At 37.7% G+C, this 18,633-nt stretch overlaps 1 protein-coding gene across 1 annotated transcript; it reads left to right on the top strand.

Moving 5' to 3' along the window:
* Positions 1-5,486: 5,486 nt before the first annotated feature.
* On the top strand, positions 5,487-15,013 carry LOC139715627 (uncharacterized). The gene is made up of 4 exons (XM_071627185.1): positions 5,487-6,440; positions 12,167-12,436; positions 13,798-14,169; positions 14,874-15,013. Exons 1-4 carry the CDS (start codon positions 5,487-5,489, stop codon positions 14,952-14,954), a joined length of 1,677 nt encoding a protein of 558 aa, XP_071483286.1. The 3' UTR covers positions 14,955-15,013.
* Positions 15,014-18,633: the final 3,620 nt, after the last annotated feature.

Here is an 18,633-nt window from a genome sequence, read left to right as displayed (position 1 = left end):
GCATTGTGCAAGATGTGAAGTGTTTGTGTGGAAATGAGTTGTGAATATATACCATGCATGTTCATATTTGTTGTGCATACGTTCAGTTCGTAGCCCTCACTTTTATGGAAATGAAAAAAAAACCAGATAAAAAAATAGCGAGATCCTTTAATATTCGGATATATACTGAGTTAACATCATAATCTTTAAGCTGTCTGTTAAGCAACTAGCCTTATTACATTGTACTACCAAGAATTATGAGTGTGTGTGTGTGTGTGGGGGGGGGGGGGGGAATGCCCTGATACACTTGGTAGGCCTACTCTAGAGGTATTCAATTGCACAAATGTATATCTAATCGAGTGATTGGTTGAGAGCGTACACACACGTCAGTGCTCACGCATTTTTTTTTTTTTTTTTTTTTTTTTTTGGGGGGGGGGGGGCTGGTTGACTGGTCATTATCTTTAGTAATATCAGGTCCTAATTGTAATGACCGGTTGGTCACCACGGTAACGTCGCGATGGTGCCCGCCGGGTCAGATGTCACTGTTTAATTTCTCACGATGAGGTGGAGAGTGATGTATTTAATGTATTGATTATAGTATCTGCCTCATTATTATTTTTTTTTATGAAGCAAACAATATAAATTATTTTGTTCCGGCATTTCCATTTCATTCAGGGTGTTCCACCCCATGAAGTGGCAAAAAATAATAATAATTTGATTCAATTCAATTTTATACTATTACCCATCACACTAAATACATTCAAAACAGTGAAAGCAAGGCTTATCATATAATATGGTGTGACTGTTTCAAAGATCAGTGTAGGTAATTCTTATTGTACCCTCACTGTAAATAATTTCACGAAATAATCAAGCAACTAGCTACAAATGATTGGTTAAGAGCCAACAAGTGACCAGAAATTTATTTCGCCTGTAGAGTCGATGTAGGAAATCTTTGACTTCGACCGGTCATAAGTTACAGCCATTTACCATTTGCAGATGAAACAAAAAACCACTGTAAAAATTCGAATCCGTATTATTGATTCTAAGTGTTGTTAAACATACAAAATGTGAACAATAGTAAATGAAAATGTTTCAAGACTAAACAATCTATCTATAAACAGTTAAGGTTTATTAAGAAAAATACTGATAATTATCTCCTTATATCTGCAAAACATTATATTGTAGGATGTTTTGTGATACAACCGACATACATGCATCAATGTGATATCTTGATTTTTGTTTTTTTAATCACTGCTCCCAAAGGTAATAACCTGATGGACCTTTAAGTGAGACAGATTTCTTTACATGCAATGAGGGTGATTTATCAAACGACAAATATCTGCTTTATCATTTTAAAATGCAAATAGTGCAGCTCATTATGTCGCGTTAGTGGCGAACTGCCAGGCTCTAGGTCCCTTTAGGGCAATTTAGTCAATCAGTTGCAAAAAATAAGTCGAAACAAGAATCCTTAATTTGAACATCTAATTTTGTTGGGGCATCCGTAAGGGCCCCATCTTCTCTCAAATTCGAAATAGTTCAAACGCTTCCAAAATGTCTTTGTGTGGATAAAACAAATCATATCCAAATACATAATATATATGTTTCGAGTATAATGTACCGCTCATTAAGAGTCTAAAAATCTCTCAAAATGCCCTTATGTATGATAGTGTATAAACATGTATATATATATATATATATATATATATATATATATATACCCTCACTGATGTATGTATATATATATATATATATATATATATATATACCCTCACTGATGTATGTATGTATATATATATATATATATATATATATATGATTATATATATACATGTATTACATCAGTGAGGGTATATTAATGGTATACCTATAGTTGGTCTATACCTTTCACACAGTCCATCACGGCCGAGGTGATAACAGAGTTATAGTGTTTGTATACTGCTTCGAAGGTAGCGAGTGCACGAGTGTGTAATAAAACAAATGCCCGAATAGAAAAAGTTATGCGCATTGTTTATTTTGTAAAATTATTACATACATCAATCCTAGACATTTTGATTAAATTCGGTGAAAGCTAGCCTGCTGTTCACATAATAGGCCATATACAGGCTCTGACAAGCCAATACCCATCATGTGCCCATACATTATTATAGAACTATACACCATTGACCGCGACATCTTACAGGCAGTGTCAACGACCGGCCATAACACTGTAAAAACATCGGTGTTCGATTTAACACCATGGGTGTTAAATCGAACACCGATCAAACTTCAATAGAGGACCACACCCACAGGTCTTGAAAATGTATTGTGACGGTGTTAAAAAGTGTTCGCCTGGCACTTCGTGGTGTTAATTTGACACTGTGGCTGGTGATTTTTTTGACACTGCGCTAGAGTTAATTCAATAATGACACCGCATGGTGTTGATTTGATATTGTGTGGTGTTAATTTCGATGGTAGTAATAACACCCGTCCAGCTTCAATAGGGGACCACACCAACTGGTGTTACTGTGGTGTAAATGTGTTTTCACATTTTTTCAAAAATCAAGCAGGATACTTTATCGGAAAATTTACAAGAAGTGCAGTAACTAAGAAACTATTAAAAAAAAAAAATACACTTTGAAATGACACCCGGAGGTGTTAATCTAACACCATGACTGAGCACCGGAAATTTGACATCGGCTCGGTGTTTCATATTTAACACCGGACTTTTTGCAGTGTAGACTTAATAAAATTTGGATAAAGTTATTCCATATAACTGATTGGATGAAATAGCTTGTGATACGACATCGTTTTGTTTTGTTTTTTACTTTTATTGTCATTTATAACACCCAGTGACGTATATAATAAATATAGCATTTGGAAATAGCATCACTTTTCAAGGACATTTTCCTTACAGTGCACCATATTTTGTGTGGTGTCACATGAAGTAACTATAAGAAAAGCACTCTGAGAGCGCAGACCTCTGCCAAGCAGCTAATTTCCACCTGATCTTGTTCTTCCATAATCAAGATCAGTAATTTCCACTCATACGCGTGCATGTTGCCAATCGTCCAGTTGACAATCGCGATTATAGAAGCGTCATCAGCTTCCAGCTACGAGCCGCCTCGCCCTAATATATCGCCAGAGCAGAGACCGTGCTTTAAATAGTGCGCGTATGTAAACTTCAAGTACGTTCAGTTTGAACTCCCAAGTTCATTGACCTTGATATCTGCCCAAAGATAAAAAATCCTTTAGAAATCAATACAAATTCCCAGATCATTACCAAAATTTAACCCTCTGTTCCTCGAGTGTCATTATCAACTTTTCCTGCAAGTTTCATTCAATGATCCGTTCACAATTCTTTGAGTTATTTTGCACACAAACAAGCAAACTAACCCAAGGAAACTAAATAACTACTTAACTATCTTTACTAACGAGCGAACGAACGAACGAACGAAAGAACAAACGAACGAACTAACAAACCAAGTCGATGAAAACATAACCTTCTTCCTTGGAGGAGGTATAGGAATTGTGATATCGGGCACTGTTTTTTACTGTTGCGTTTTGAAAGAGTCGCATCGAGTATAGGGCCTGTATATTATTATGCGAGGGTATATGATGCGCTGCGCCGTTCTTCATACGGTCGAAGATCCTTCACATTGCATCCTAATACGTTTTTCGGCTAATTTTCCCTTTCTTTTTATCTGTTGTTTTAACCGAATATATGTAAGCATTTTTTTATCCAATATGTAAGCAAAATTTAGCTAAGGGGCCGAATAATTTGCCTGATCTTTACTTTCAGATTAAAACTACATGCCTCTGTACTTAATATAAATATACAATGTAATTATTTTTAGTCACTTCAGGCCATAATCTTAACTGGAAACTAAAGGAAAACTTCTTGTATATTGGGTCAAAACTTCATTCCTTTAGTGATTGGGTGAAAGAGCGCTACACGTGATTACATGTGTTGTTGTTTTTTTAAACTAGTTCAGAATGTTGGCAATGTACGTTTTTGACACCCTATGATAAACTGGATAAAATGACGTCACTTTTAATCACATTTTCCAAGTCAGTAGAAGTTTTATTGAAATTGCGCTCCTCGTTCGATCCTATGTATTCTATTCTGTGAAAGTATAATTGCGTAATATTCCCATCGCCGCGGCCCTCCATGATTCGTATAGGCCTACCCGTGGGTCCCTGTCTCGCATCCATTCCTGTGCCAACCAGTTTCCCCTTCTTGGATTTCTTTTTCTAAGCATTTTTTTTTTCACGGCAAAATACAACGCAAAAAATTATACTCTGCCTATTACCCTATCCGGTTTCAATGGTTGAAACTATCTCTGCCGATCGGTGCCTCCACTAGGCCTATAGTAGGGCCTACTTTTGGGAGTTGACTTTCATCTGTCCAAACTTTAAACCCTCCAGGCAATTATTTTTATTTTGTTTAAGCCTACTATGTACTGTGTATAATAACGACCAGTCATATTCAAAGATAGGGCAATATAACGTGTTACGCAAGAATTTAAACTGTCTTGTCACATGTACAGCAAAGCTCTCCTAATCTGTCGATAGAATCACCATGACATTTATTTTTTATAAACTATCACCGCTGTTTTACAGTATATTTAGTATACGCGCGAGCCATAAGGGCTTTTTACACTTGTGTTTCTTAACCCCGGACTTTCTCTGACCCAGGACTATCGTTAGTCCCGTACCAATTTTTTCAGCTTTTTACACTGACCAATTAGTCCCGTACTATCTCTTGTCCGGGGCTAAGGAGAAAACTGACCTTTTTACACTCGTATTTCTTAGCCCCGGACTTTCCAAACCACATGAATATTCATAATTACGCTGTGTACTGTACACGTACACGCACGCACCGGCAGCACTTGATTGCCTCGTTTCTGATTGGTCAGTGAGGGTCGGACTTCGTCTCCGTCGCTTAGCCCAGGATTATTTTTTCGTTCTGTTTACACTCACTTGCTTGGCACCGCAATTGCGGTGCTAGCACCGCAATTGCGGTGCTAACCCCTGCTATTTTGCAGGGCCAGATAGTACCGTACTATCGGTGGGGCTAGCCCACTTTGGCAAAAACGAGTGTAAACAGAAAGTGGGCTAAGGATAGTCCCGTAGGCCCTACCAACGGTGGGGCTAAGGCCCCCCCTTAGCCCCACCGATAGTCCGGGGCTAAGCAAAAATTTACAAGTGTAAAAAGCCCTATAGAGTATTAGAGGGGTTGGTCTTTTCAGCGGCTCTTTTTACCAGAGTGTATAGTAGCACTGCTGTGTATCATATTGCTTGTACTACTAATCACACTGCATGCATATGCGTACGACGCGACGACTAGACGCAGTGAATGGAGATCTATGCACGATACGCATGCGGGATGCAGAGCCCAGTGCGGTGCCGGGTAACAGTACCTTTTCTCTAATATGCCAGTAGGGCCTAGGGCCTACAAAGTACATGTACTATCACATGATGCTATAACAAGTAATGACGTCGACTCTTGCAGACTATTGCCGAGCAAGATGGCGTCAACCGGAGGCGGAGTGGCAGTTGTTGGAGAACCTGATAATTGTGAGGTACTTCTCACTGTTGACACTGTCGAGGACAATGAAAATATTTATACTAAAAAAGCGATTAAGTACTCGCGGTCACTTTTTGAAACGTTCTGCGAGCAGAATCACATCAGCGCGGTATGTGGTGGGAAACAAGAGCAGGTTTTTGCGACCCTGGACGGTGTACTCGCAAAGTTCTACGTTGAAGCTCGCAATCGTGGCGGCAAGTTATACTCGAAAAAGACAATGCAATCTGTTCGTTTTGGTCTACAGCGGCATTTCGCGTCTCTCTACGAAATCGACATCACTAGACATCCTGCATTTTCCCACTCCAACAGCATGTATAAATATGTCCTGAAGGGTCTGAAGAGAGCAGGGAAGGCAAATGTGAAACACCGTCGCCAGATCACCTCTGATGACATAATTCGCATTCAAACTAGCCTGCAGGCCAAGCAATTCACAGCAAAGGGTCTACAGCAGAAGGTCTTTCTCGATATCGTCGTCCATTTCAAAGATCTTCGTGTGAGCAACTTTCGCGGTTTGAAGCGTGGCGATTTCGAGAGTCATTCAGGGGCTGGTAGCGGACAGAAATTCTACACCCTTGGCGCAGGCTTTTTCGCCAGGCACCATAAGCCGCGAGATTACGAGCAAAGCCGCATGTACAGCGTGACGGATAGCAAGAATTGCCCTGTGGCTAGTTTGCAAAGGTACCTCGCAAAACTGAATCCGACATGCGCGTTTTTGTGGCAGAGACCAAGGACAAATGTAAGCGAAGAGCAAGCCGTGTGGTACGACAACACACCTTTGGGAAAAGAAACTCTCAGAATAATGATGAAAACTATCAGCCTGGAAGCTAACTGCTCGACAACGTACACTTTCCACTGCCTTCGAGCCAGCAGTTTATCCATGCTTCAGTACTATGGGGTAGGCAAAATTGCCTGTGCAAGTGCTGATTCATGATTGGGCCTATTCCATATTAAGAGTAGAGGGCTCTGCTATAAGTTATTAAAAAGCTTTCTTGCATCAATCAGAAATCAACAGGCCCTACACTACAAATCGAATAGAATACTTTCTAATGATGTGTCATAAAAATGTTAAAGGACAAGTTCACCTTCATAAACATAAGGATTGAGAGAATGTAGCAATATTAGTAGAACACATCATTGAAAATTTGAGGATTATCAGACAATCCGTTCAAAAGTTATGAATTTTTGAAGTTTTTGTGCAGTAACCGCTGGATGAGAAGACTACTGCAGTGTGTGAATAACTTAGATGTCACATGCGTACAACAATATAAGGAAAATATAAAGAGAATTTCACAAAATTTCATCTTTTGAAAAAAGTACACATTCCCCCGACTCGTTACCGACAAATGTTATGGGTAATATTATTCCCCCTGCCTTTAGAAAGAGGCAAGTCAAGTGCTCTTTTATTATGCGAAAAAAGTGAAAATATGTTGAATTTTCTTTACATTTTCTTTATACTGTTGTACGCATATGACTCACAAGCTGTAGTAGTCTCCTCATCCAGCGGTTCCAACACAAAAATTTTAAAAATTCATAACTTTTGCATCGATTGTCCAATTTTCCTCAAACTTTCACTGATGTGTTATACTAATATTGTTGCATTCTCTCAATCCTTATGTTTATGAAGGTGAACTTGTCCTTTAAAGATGATCTTGATAATGTTGGTGATGGAGTGTTTGTAAGTGATTATACCATGGTGTTGCCTGCATGAATATCAAATGATTTTATCATCAAAATGATTTATGATATTGATAGTGATGATGTTTTAGAATTTGACTTAACTGCGACCAGCAGCCCCATACGCATAGCGTAATTACGCTATGCGTATGGGGCTGATCGCAGTAAAATCTGACTTATTGAGTGATGATCAGTGGTGATGACAATGAACAGAGGCTGTTGATCATTTAAGATTGATGGTAAACAATTGTTCAATAACATAGTGTGGGTATTGACTATTGTACCAATACTTTTTAACTATTACATACTTGATAGAGATTGTAGCTATGTTGGGCAAGCCTGCTTTCTATACTCATAGTAACACTGACAGCATAATACAGTTAACATTGCTAAGTCAAATCTATTTGGACTGAAGAAATAGCTTCGACCTAGAGAAAATTTGACATGTATCACTACACTGTACATGTACATACAAACTTTTGTATTGTACATGTATGAGGGGTTAAAATCAATAGAATAAAAGAAAATTATGGGCAATTATTCAACTTATGCGAGGTCGACTTAAGCAAGGTTGACTGAATTGATGTTGAAAAGGTACTGCCAATAATTGACATCAAGGCATGAATGTGTATGCTAGTTACTAAAGTCTATAAAAGCTCAAAAGTTTGATTTTTACCTTTTTGATGTATTAGACAAGGTTTCTTGCAGCCAAATGAACAGTGTATGTAAAGCAAACTGATTACACGAGGAATGGTAGATGATGGACCCACTTAATTGTAAGGGATTTGGTCCTTATTCAAACCTTTTTAAGTGTGCTTTTGTAGCCATTGTCCCTATACTCCTCTTGCAGTAGGGCCTAGATTTGAAAAAAAAAAATAATTCAAAAAAAAATAAATAAATAAATAAGAGATCTGAGGCTATAGATTGTCATTTATGATACCTTTGAAATACCTAGATCAAGGGAGGGGGAGTTTTGAATTCCCAAGAAGTAGGATTGTTTTACTTTTAGAGTTGCTTTCAGATCGCTAATAAGTACAAAGTTGTGGTTTTAAGGCAAGTTGATATTGCAGTATTGAATATTGCTGCAAATTATAAATTATTACAAGATACAGTAGAGTCATGAGAGGTCACTGTGACATTAAAATCAACATTGGTCATTTTGGAGGTCCTTAGTTTGAATTCAGTCAAGGGCCTTCATATGGTAGGCCTACCTGCACTCACACTGAAGGCCTACTGTAGTACATCATTGTCATGGGTTTTGAAAGGTCATAGGCCTAATTTGGAACATGATTTCCTGTTAACCTACAAAAGAACTAGAATTATGTTGTTGTGACGGGTAATTGGTACACTTTATGCTTCCATTACCCTTTAGCGAATATGTACCCGGTACACATGTACCATACCGGTACGTACGTATCCAGGGTTGATACAAAGCACTAATAATGTGTGATGACGGTTTTGCCATGAAAGGTAATTTATACCGGTATGTGAGAAATGGGAAGAAATATAGAAAACATGGTATAACCCCCAAATGTGTACAAGGGAATACAAAGATAGTTCTTCAAAGCAACCACCAACCCCCCCCCCCCCCCCTTTATTATTATTTTTTTTTCCTATGCCTGCACCACAAAGTGCGCCTGAGGCATGGTAAATGTTTTCGGATTGTTGTCCTTCCTTCCATCCGTAATAAATTTTGTGGACAGTACAAAATGTATACACATAAGTAAACAACCATTTGACGTACGGTATCCTAGGGAAACTTGGCAGGTATGTATGTATGTATGAGGGGGTGAGGTTGTGCCTACAATGTATCAACTTTTTGATGCAGATGCTCAAGGACATAGGTCAAAGTCAAATGCTCAAAATTTCATTTTCCCCCCATATCAATGCAGTGCCGGAAGGTATTTTCTTTAAAACTTACATGTAGTGTATACATGTATTACACAATGAAGATTCTCTAGAGAGAGTTTCAGGTCATGAGGTCAAAGGTCAAGTGAAAATGTTAAAATTTCACTTTTTCTTTTTGCTTTTTTCATATCTTGGAAATGCTACAGGGTACTGGTATCTTCATGGAACATCTTATAGTACATGCATTTACTGACTGTCAGTGATTATCCAGGGAATTTTACAGTCATGAGGTCAAAGATCAGGGGTCAAAGGTCAAGGTCAACTAATTAAAGTTAGCTTTGTATTACCCAAATAGAGATGCTCTGGGAAGTTTTTGGCCAAAAAGGTCAAAAGTCAAAATGTCAACAGTCAAGTGAAAGTGCTAAACTTCACTTTTTCCTCCATATCTTGGAAGTGTGCAGGCTCAAGGTACAGCTGTATCATCATGAAACTAATACTATTAGTTCTGCCTGACAGTGATTCTCTTGGGAATTTCAAGGTCAAAGGTCAAGGGTCAAAGGCCTGGTTAAAATGGTAACAAATTACCTTAATACAGAAATTACACATTTTGTCTATAACACTGTACCTTGAATAGTACTCGGTGCTTATAAAAGGGTAAAAAGTCAGTATTTTCATGCCATAACTGTTTTACAGAGCAATTATTTCCAAAATGGGAATTCTAATAATTTCGATATATTATTATTGACATAGCACCATTCAGGTGCTTGTAAAGTATTTTACCTCATGATCAACCAATTATTGTACAGATTAACTGATCAATCTTTTGCTACATTTGTACATTTTGAATAGCTTAAACACTAATTTCACAGATAATGGGGGAATTTCAAAATTGTAGCATTTCATCTGAAACTTTGACACTGTTTCTAGCCTTGACCTTCCTCCCTTTCCTTTTGCAATCTTGTCACGCTATAGTTACAAGTGTACTTTAACAATACATACATTTTATGTCAATGCTTTGAGCCATTTCAGAACATGGAGAAGATGATTTGTAAAATGTCAGTGTTTTCAGCTGACCTTCAACCATTGACCTTTAACAAATGCCCAATTTGGGGTTGTTTTGGGGTTTTTTGTGTGTGTGTGTGTGTTTTTTTTTTTTGAGAATCAATGTCTTGTAATAATGTATGGGGAGGTGGAACCCACAAATTGTCAGGATTATGTACACTGTGAGCCTTTTTTTTTACATATTGAAGAGGAAGTGAATTTTGGCAAGTTCCATTCCATTTTCATTCAGCTACAGAATCTATTTTTGAAATATGGAAAAAATGGAGTTTTAGCACTTTCACTTTACCTTCGACCTAATGGTCCAAAGCTATGGCTTCAGAAAAGTAACTATGTGTAGGTACATTGTAATGTGCCTGTGTGTACACAAAGACTAATTTAGTTTGATTTGAAAAGTGTATACCAAATAATTTCTAAGGTTTGAAAAGAAAAATACCTGTTAGTATTTGAATCTGTACAAATTGTGCAATTTGGGCATTTTAATTTAATCTTTGATCCTTGACCTAAAACTTCCCAAAAGAATCATCAGGCAATACATACATTCCATAATTTAAGAGAACATACTATATTTCTAGAGTCATTTTTGAGAGAGAAAAAGTTGAAGTTATCATTTTGCACTTGATCTCTGACCTTGTGGCTCAAAGTTTATTCTAGAAAATCTTTCTGGTAATACATGGACACACTAAATTTTCTGAAACTACCTTCAGGCATTGAAGACAGATGGGAGTACCAAAATGTTAGAATTTGACCTCTCAAGACCTCTGAACCAGTGCATGTTTGCCCACAAGTTGATTGGTGTATATCTTCATCCACTTACTATATAAAAAACTACATTTTACACGCTAAGTTTCATATGGGTGTCATAAACAATTTTTGATTGTCAACAAAATCAGTTGTAGATGGACAATCCAAAAACAGAATATTTCTGGTGACACATCATGCATCATGGCAGAGGTGTAAAGAAGAAGAAGAAGAAGAAATGTTGCTATGGCAGCTGGTATGTCTCCACCATAAAGCATAATTCTCCTGATAGGTGTGGAGTACACTTGTACATCTTGACAATGAGAGATGATAGTGTCACATACTTGACTAAAAAGTTATATAACATACACGTTTATCACAATTACATCAGCTGTTTACTTTCATCAACGACATGTACACTGTAAGTTTCATTTGGATGGATATGACTATAAAACTGTTTAAAAGAGAAATTATTCAGGAATTTGACCTTTGCATTGTGACCCCAATGCCAGTCTTTAATTACAGGATCATTGTTTAGTAATGCATAGCATCTACTATGTACATGTACCTAGTTTGATTAAGTTTTGATGCATATAATTACACCCTCTTGAGTAAAACTAAAAGGTATGGAGAAATTTTAGCGTGTTATCCTGACCTTTGACCCTTTGACCCAGAAATTCCCAGGAGAATCATTGTCAGGTAGTACATGCATGGTACATTACCCAGTTTTATGACTATGCCTTGAGACATTTCCTAAAAAGGAGAAAAAAAGTGAAATTCTAGCATTTTCTTGTGACCTTTGACCTTTGACCAATGTCCCAAAAGTTTTTCTATAGAACCTTTATGATACACTAAGTTTCAAAGATCGCTTTCAGATACTGTGTAAATCCCTGTATGGGGAAATATAGTGAAATTTAAGAATGTGGTCTTGACCTTTGACCTTGATCATTTGCACCAAAAGTTGATTGGCACAACTTAGTCCACTCATACTTACAATTGGTATACCAGGTATCATTGGGATACCTCAAATTGTTGTTAACTTACACTGTCCACAAATTTATTGACAACAGATGGAAAGAGGAAGGAACAGAAGGATAAACAACCCAAAAACAAATTGCCTCTGCATTATGTGGGTTCTTGCACAAGCTGTTTTGTCACTTCCCAAGTATTGCTGATCCTGTGTAATGTTTCATACTGTATTGCCAGTGATGGATATGTATGACAATAATCATAAAACTAGGGGAAAGAGCTCACAACCCCATGATTGCTCTCTCTTGCTTACTTTCATATGAACTGCAGACGAAGGGCAAAGAGATTGAGGGTACTGAAGATGCTGTACAATATGACATTGATGAGGATGATGAAGATGACGATGATGACGATGGTTGGGAGATGGACTTTGGCAAGGAAGACAACACTGATGATGCCACCATGGACGCAACTTTTCCCAGTGATGTCACATCCAGCCCTGTCCATGAGAGCAAAGAGTTTCTAGAGACATTCATTGATAGCAGTGGCAAGAATGGCCCAGAGATGCACAAGGAACCAGACAAGGAATCTTGTGTACAGGCTAGTATTGGGCTTCAGTTGTGATTTCTAATGCTTTTGTCTGTGATTGTAGTGTGTAATTTCAACATTAGATTATCTCTGACCAGATAGTAATAAGTTGCATTTCTCCTATGTGCCTTGTTTCCTGGACATTTCAAAGGAAATCATGAGATAATTCAAGTTCGTTTTTGATAAGCCTTGTGTTTGAAAGGGGGGAGGGGGGGGGTATGTAGGGATCAATGGTTAAATCCTTCCCACTCACTAACTGAGATAATATCCTTCAAAGAAAGGTTTTCTGAAATGTCTTTCTATTGCTTGTTGCACAATTCTACCTGGAAATTTCATAGACTAGAGAAATGTGATTGTTTTAAATGTGACCCTGCACCATAAAAGCAACAATTACTTGCCAAACATGGATTTGTAGTTAAGGGCAGATTCTGAAAGAGTACACTCAAAGCTTTAGAATGATGTATCACTAAATTCAAATAGACTCTCCTAATGTATCTAAACCTTGGAAAGAGAGCACATACTGTGAAAAGTGTGAACCAAAAGATGCTCTGCGGTACAGCGTCAAGTAATCAAGCTTCAGTAGTTGTGCGATGAATGGGACAAAAAAAAAAAAGACAGGATGCAAGCCACCATAGCAACAACTATGAAGGGATTATCAGATAAAGCTGAAATTGAGCATGCTCTATCAACACATTCTGTCCATAATTCATGCAAATATTCAAAGCAGTAGCATTATCCTAAATTCAAAAGTTGTTAGAGTTGAAAGTGAAGAGTGTGCAAAGGACTTTCAAGAAATGAAAAGGCGCCTCTAAGATATACCCGATTACACTACTCTACCAAAAATAGAGTTGTAGAGAAACTGCTGAAATTGAGCATGCTCTATCAACACATTCTGTCCATAATTCATGCAAATATTCAAAGCAGTAGCATTATCCTAAATTCAAAAGTTGTTAGAGTTGAAAGTGAAGAGTGTGCAAAGGACTTTCAAGAAATGAAAAGGCGCCTCTAAGATATACCCGATTACACTACTCTACCAAAAATAGAGTTGTAGAGAAACTGCTGAAAACCACTTTGCCGTTCATTTTATGATCCCAATCTTATGAATAGTGTACAGAAAATAACTCTTAAAGTTCAGAAAATACAGAAAACTCCAAATTGAAGCAGTTGACCCTTGTCACCTTTTCTGAGTCCTCACGTAAAATCAAGGGGTGCAACTTTTTTTGTTTTGTTTTGTTTTGTGATGCATGGTCTCAAATGTTGATTAATGGTGAAGTGGTGGAATCAAATTCCCCAGAGGAAAAAGATTTATCTGTACATTTGTGTCACGATTGTAATTTGTAAATTTATTGTGTTTCCACAATTTGATTTAGCAGACTGCTGCAGACAGACATAGTTTGACAGCATCTGCCCGCGAAGAATTGGAGTACTTTTCCAAGGACATTGCCAGCAGCATGAGGCGGATACCAGAGGAATGGTGGGATGATGTTAAGATTGAGGTGATGACTGTCATCAGAAACTTTTCTATCGCTGCAACCAGGTCAGCCGCCGAGGGTGTCAATAGGAGGGCACCCCTGTCTCCACCGACATTAGCCACCGCCCAAAAGTTAAGTGGCACATCGAGCCTCGGTCGCCCCACACCTGGGCATACCCATCCCTGGATGTCCACCTCACCAGCCACCGGCAACTCACAGTACTTACCGGTACAACAAGGAGGATCGTCCATCGCTCCAGCTACCTACATTGGGGTATGAAAGTACATCAAGGGTTCCCAGCCCATCAGGGAAATCAAGGAAAATTATTTTACTTTTTTTTTTTAGTCAGGGAAAAGTCAGGGAATTTGATAAAAATGCCTCAAATCAGGGAAAAGTCAGGGATTTGGATTGGCCCAAATATTGAATGTAGTCAGGAAGATCTGTTATATATATATATATTTTTTTTTTTGCTTGTGAACTTAACATCCATTGGATGAAACTGGATGAAAATTGGATGTGAAACTGGAAATGAATTGAAATAGTTGTGGAAATTTGATACTTCATCAGGGAAAAATCTGGGAAAAATCAGGGAATTATGTTTTCTTGAAATGCTGGAAACCCTGTACATAGGGTTCATGCAGAGCTAGACATTAGCAAGGGACAAAGGGTCACAGGTTAAGAAAATGTTTATTATTCCCAAATGATTGCTTTCTGAATTAATTATGATAGCCATCGATAGAAACCTTGTTCAAGGAATGGATACACACCCAATACATTTGGGGTTATGCTGTCAAACTTGTGAAAGTATTTCATTTCAGTTTTTTGCCAATCATGTGAAAATACTGTCATCCGACATTGTTGAGATGTACTGTATAGACCCATTGAAAGGATAATGCGAGATGGGGGAGGCATGCCAGTAACCATGGTGACATTTTTCTTGTCCTATTTTGCTTTGTTTGTCACACGTTATTGAACAGGTGGCAAATAATTCACATCCCAGCACACACTGCAAGGAATCACAACCGGGCACACATGCTGTTCGCATCATGCACAGCTAAGAATGGGTCGCATGTGTCGCATTCTGCAGTCTCTGTCAGATCATCACATGATGAGAAGCCGAAGGTAATTCCCACTCACTCCTGGAGCATGCAGTACAGTGTACTGTCTGCCTACATAGAAATACATATGGTTGTAGCTGAGGTTGTGGCTGAAGCTCAGTGATCTGCAATTTGTTATAACGGAGTGCATTTCTTTTGCCTTTCATTGTCACTGGCGCTGGGAAATGACTTTGTTAAAGATAGAATTTTATTGTAATTTCATTCAATTGTGTAGAGTAATGCCCATTGAAGGCTGCAAGTCTAATCAGCACATGTTTCTTTCTGTGTGTATTTCTCTCTCTCTCTCTTTTTCTTGGTATACTTAGTTTCTGTAATGTTTATGTTCTAATGTATCGAACTGTGTTATGCTTGTTTTGTTCATTTGATTTGGTTGACTTGCTCATTGTTTTGTTGTTTTTGTTGCTGTTGGTTTAACATAATGGCCATTTTGAAAAACAGCTTCACCTGGCTGATGGCAGGCATTTTTTTGCTTTAAATTTAAAAAAAAAACACTATACAATGTGATATTGTGCGAGTAATTGGATTTTATTCAGAAAAGCACTCAGTAGATGCACCTAGAACTTCATTGACCTTATATGCCAAAATACCATATTAAGAAATCTTTCAAAAATCCATAAAAATTACCAGATCACTACCAAAATTTAAGCATCAGTTTCTTGTGCCATTATCAACTTTTCCTACAAGTTTTATTCAAATCCGTTCACAACTTTTTGAGCTACTTTGCAAACAGACAAACCAATGCCGATGATCACTTTAATATTAACCTCGTCCTTGGCAGAGGTAGAAAAAGATACCAATGACAATGATGATAAGATTATTATCAGTTATGTGATGTATCAATGTCCAGAGCACTATAGAAAAGAATATAGAAATACAAGTGTGATAAGCAGCATAGAAAGGATATAAAAAAAAAATAAGATGATTTTTTTTTTTTAATTAAATATTGAAAATTAGCTTCAAAATTGGTTGTACGCACTCTTCTCTTTGCAGAAAAAAAAAAATAGTGGTGCAGCTGATTCCAGTATCCATCCTGGAGACAGCAGTGTTGTCAGCATTTGCAACCATAACCAATGACTGAAGCACATCCCCTGTGTTTGGAGTGCTGGACATCTCTTCCCTGTGGTCATTGGTGTTGACATCAAAGTCATGGCAACAGCTGTCCCACCAGCAACTTGCTCCATGAGATTACGTACAGGGCGAGTTTCTGAGATGTAGTGCCATAGGGAGAGGAATCGAGTCACAACAACTACCATGGCCGTGACTCGTCAATGCAAGGAATCAGTTGCAATATTCTGTGGCACATTTAGTAAAGGTATATGCAAAAGCAGCGTTAGGAAGTTCTCAAAACTGCAGCTACAAGTCAGCAATGGCATTTATGCTTACACTTACTACTGATTGACCAATTCCTGGCTGCTATCTGAACTTGTACAATGGAACGTTGTTATAACAGGTCAGATGCACCGAGATATCTGATATAACAAGGTAAATTTGTAGGTCCCTTTTTTTTTCAATATTCTTCTTGTGCTTATATCTGACGTAAGGAGATAACATAAAATAAGGACATTTCAGTGGTGGCAAGCAGCTAGGTAGTGTGGGGTTCTCCTGTACATGTACTATTGCAACTTAAGATGTTTGCAGGTATCTTTTTGGAACAGACTCCTGATATGCCATAAAATTACTTGCAGGGAATGCAGTGGCTGCAGCCACCTTCCTCGGCTCGCTGGGAGTAATTGGCTTTTGGTCAGCCAGTGTTCGAAATTATGTTGCCTTGTGGCAGTTTACGATGTGGTTGTTTACCTCATTACTGTTGATAGTGTCAGAATCTGGCCAAATTGAGTTTATTTGTTGTTGTTTGTTGTTTACCCTCAGTGCAGTCAAATAGATTGCATTCTAGCATCACTAATATTCAGCATTGTCAGCAAAAGAATACAGCTAAAAAAAAAATGAAAAAACAAAACATGAACCATGTGTAGTTTTTACACATTCAAAACGGTCAGTGTGTAACAATTGAGAGTATGCTGCTTTAAATGAGACAAGCACTGAATGTAGATCATACCTCAGTGGTGAATGGTGGGTTCTGCATAGAATCTGGATCTTCACTGTCTGACACACAGGTGCATTGTCAGAGAGGATAAGTAGGAGGGCACACTTTATTTTACTTGGTGAAGATGGTTGAATTTCTTGTTGACTTGCAGCCATTCATCACATTACCAATACATAAATGCACCAAATTATTAGAAGTTGTTTGCAAGTACATTGTATTACTGTGTGCCAAGGCTCCCCTATCATCTATAAATAAATGTTTGTGATGGAACCCTACAAAAAATGCATGCACATTTTGGGAACAGCGATGTAGAAATCTTAATGTATCCCATGTCTTTGGTGAAGATTAAAAGCATTAGAAAATGAATTTATGATAAATTACAAAGAACCCCAAGTATGAACTCTACTGTATACCATACACAGGTACAACTGTACATGTGCATATATTATTTGAATTTTGACTTAAACAATCAATACTCCATGTGTATGTGCACTTTTAAATGCAGTACCAAAATGAGTAGCAGATCATATGATATTTTAGATGGAGAAACAAAGAGCTTGAGTCAAACTTTTTTGTTGTTGATAATTCCATTTCATCTGCTGCTACTGATATACGGTGGACTCCCATTATAACAAAGTCCTCGGGACTGGCAGTTTTCTTTCATAATATCGAAATTTCTTATAACTGAACATAAACAATAGAAACACATACACGGTGTAGAGCGGATACTGTTTCAGCCTGAATTTTTACTTTGTTGCAACCGGAATTTCTTTCTAATCGTGTTTGTAATAACGGGAGTGCACTGTATCTAATGATTACCTTCTGCTGACGTATACAATGTACATTTACATGTACAATGTATGCAGACTTCCATGCTCTTTGATAATAGATTGGTACAGTGTTCATGACTTTGCATTTTGAATTTGTATATCTATTATTACAGTTGTAATAATTTGTCAATTATTATGTCATGGTTACCACAAAACATCAGGCTCTGTCTTGTTAAAGTAGTGATTTCAAATTTACATACTGTACATACCGAAGATACTTCAGACAATACCGTACATATACTTCAGACAATATTTCAAGGTCAACTATAGATTTCCTTGTAAAATGACAAAATGTGGAGCACATCCAATTCAGATTGGCAAGTAGAGACATTTTACATAGTACAGTTGGGTATCGTGTACGGTAGGTAGTCGGAACTATAACAATTTATACAAAAGAGACGCATTCCCAGAGTCTGAACCAATTCCAGTTTTCTCTCTCACGATGTTCAATCATAGTAAGCTGTAACCCGTAACCTTGAATGTTTTGAATGTTTTGTTTTGAATCTCTGAATACATTTTTCATAATGTTTTCTATGCATATATGGGATGCAGACCTCCATTCATGTTACATAAAGAACATGAATAAAATTTGTGATACAGTATGTACCTTGCCTTTCAAGCTGTTTGAAAATACAAGTGTGTATATTTTCAGCTCATAGCTTCATTTTAAGTGGAGAGCCATTCTACAGCTACACAGTAACTGTGCATTCTTTGTGTGAGTCTTTCTTTGCTTGATTCATGGTGT

This window comes from Diadema antillarum, unplaced genomic scaffold (genome assembly GCF_040938485.1).
Source record: "Diadema antillarum isolate AM-2024a unplaced genomic scaffold, OU_Dant_1.0 scf00000052, whole genome shotgun sequence".
In the NCBI taxonomy this organism is placed as follows: Eukaryota; Metazoa; Echinodermata; class Echinoidea; order Diadematoida; family Diadematidae; genus Diadema; species Diadema antillarum.
The sequence above is the reverse complement of the archived record's forward strand: the minus strand, read 5'-3'. Positions and strand labels throughout refer to the sequence as shown.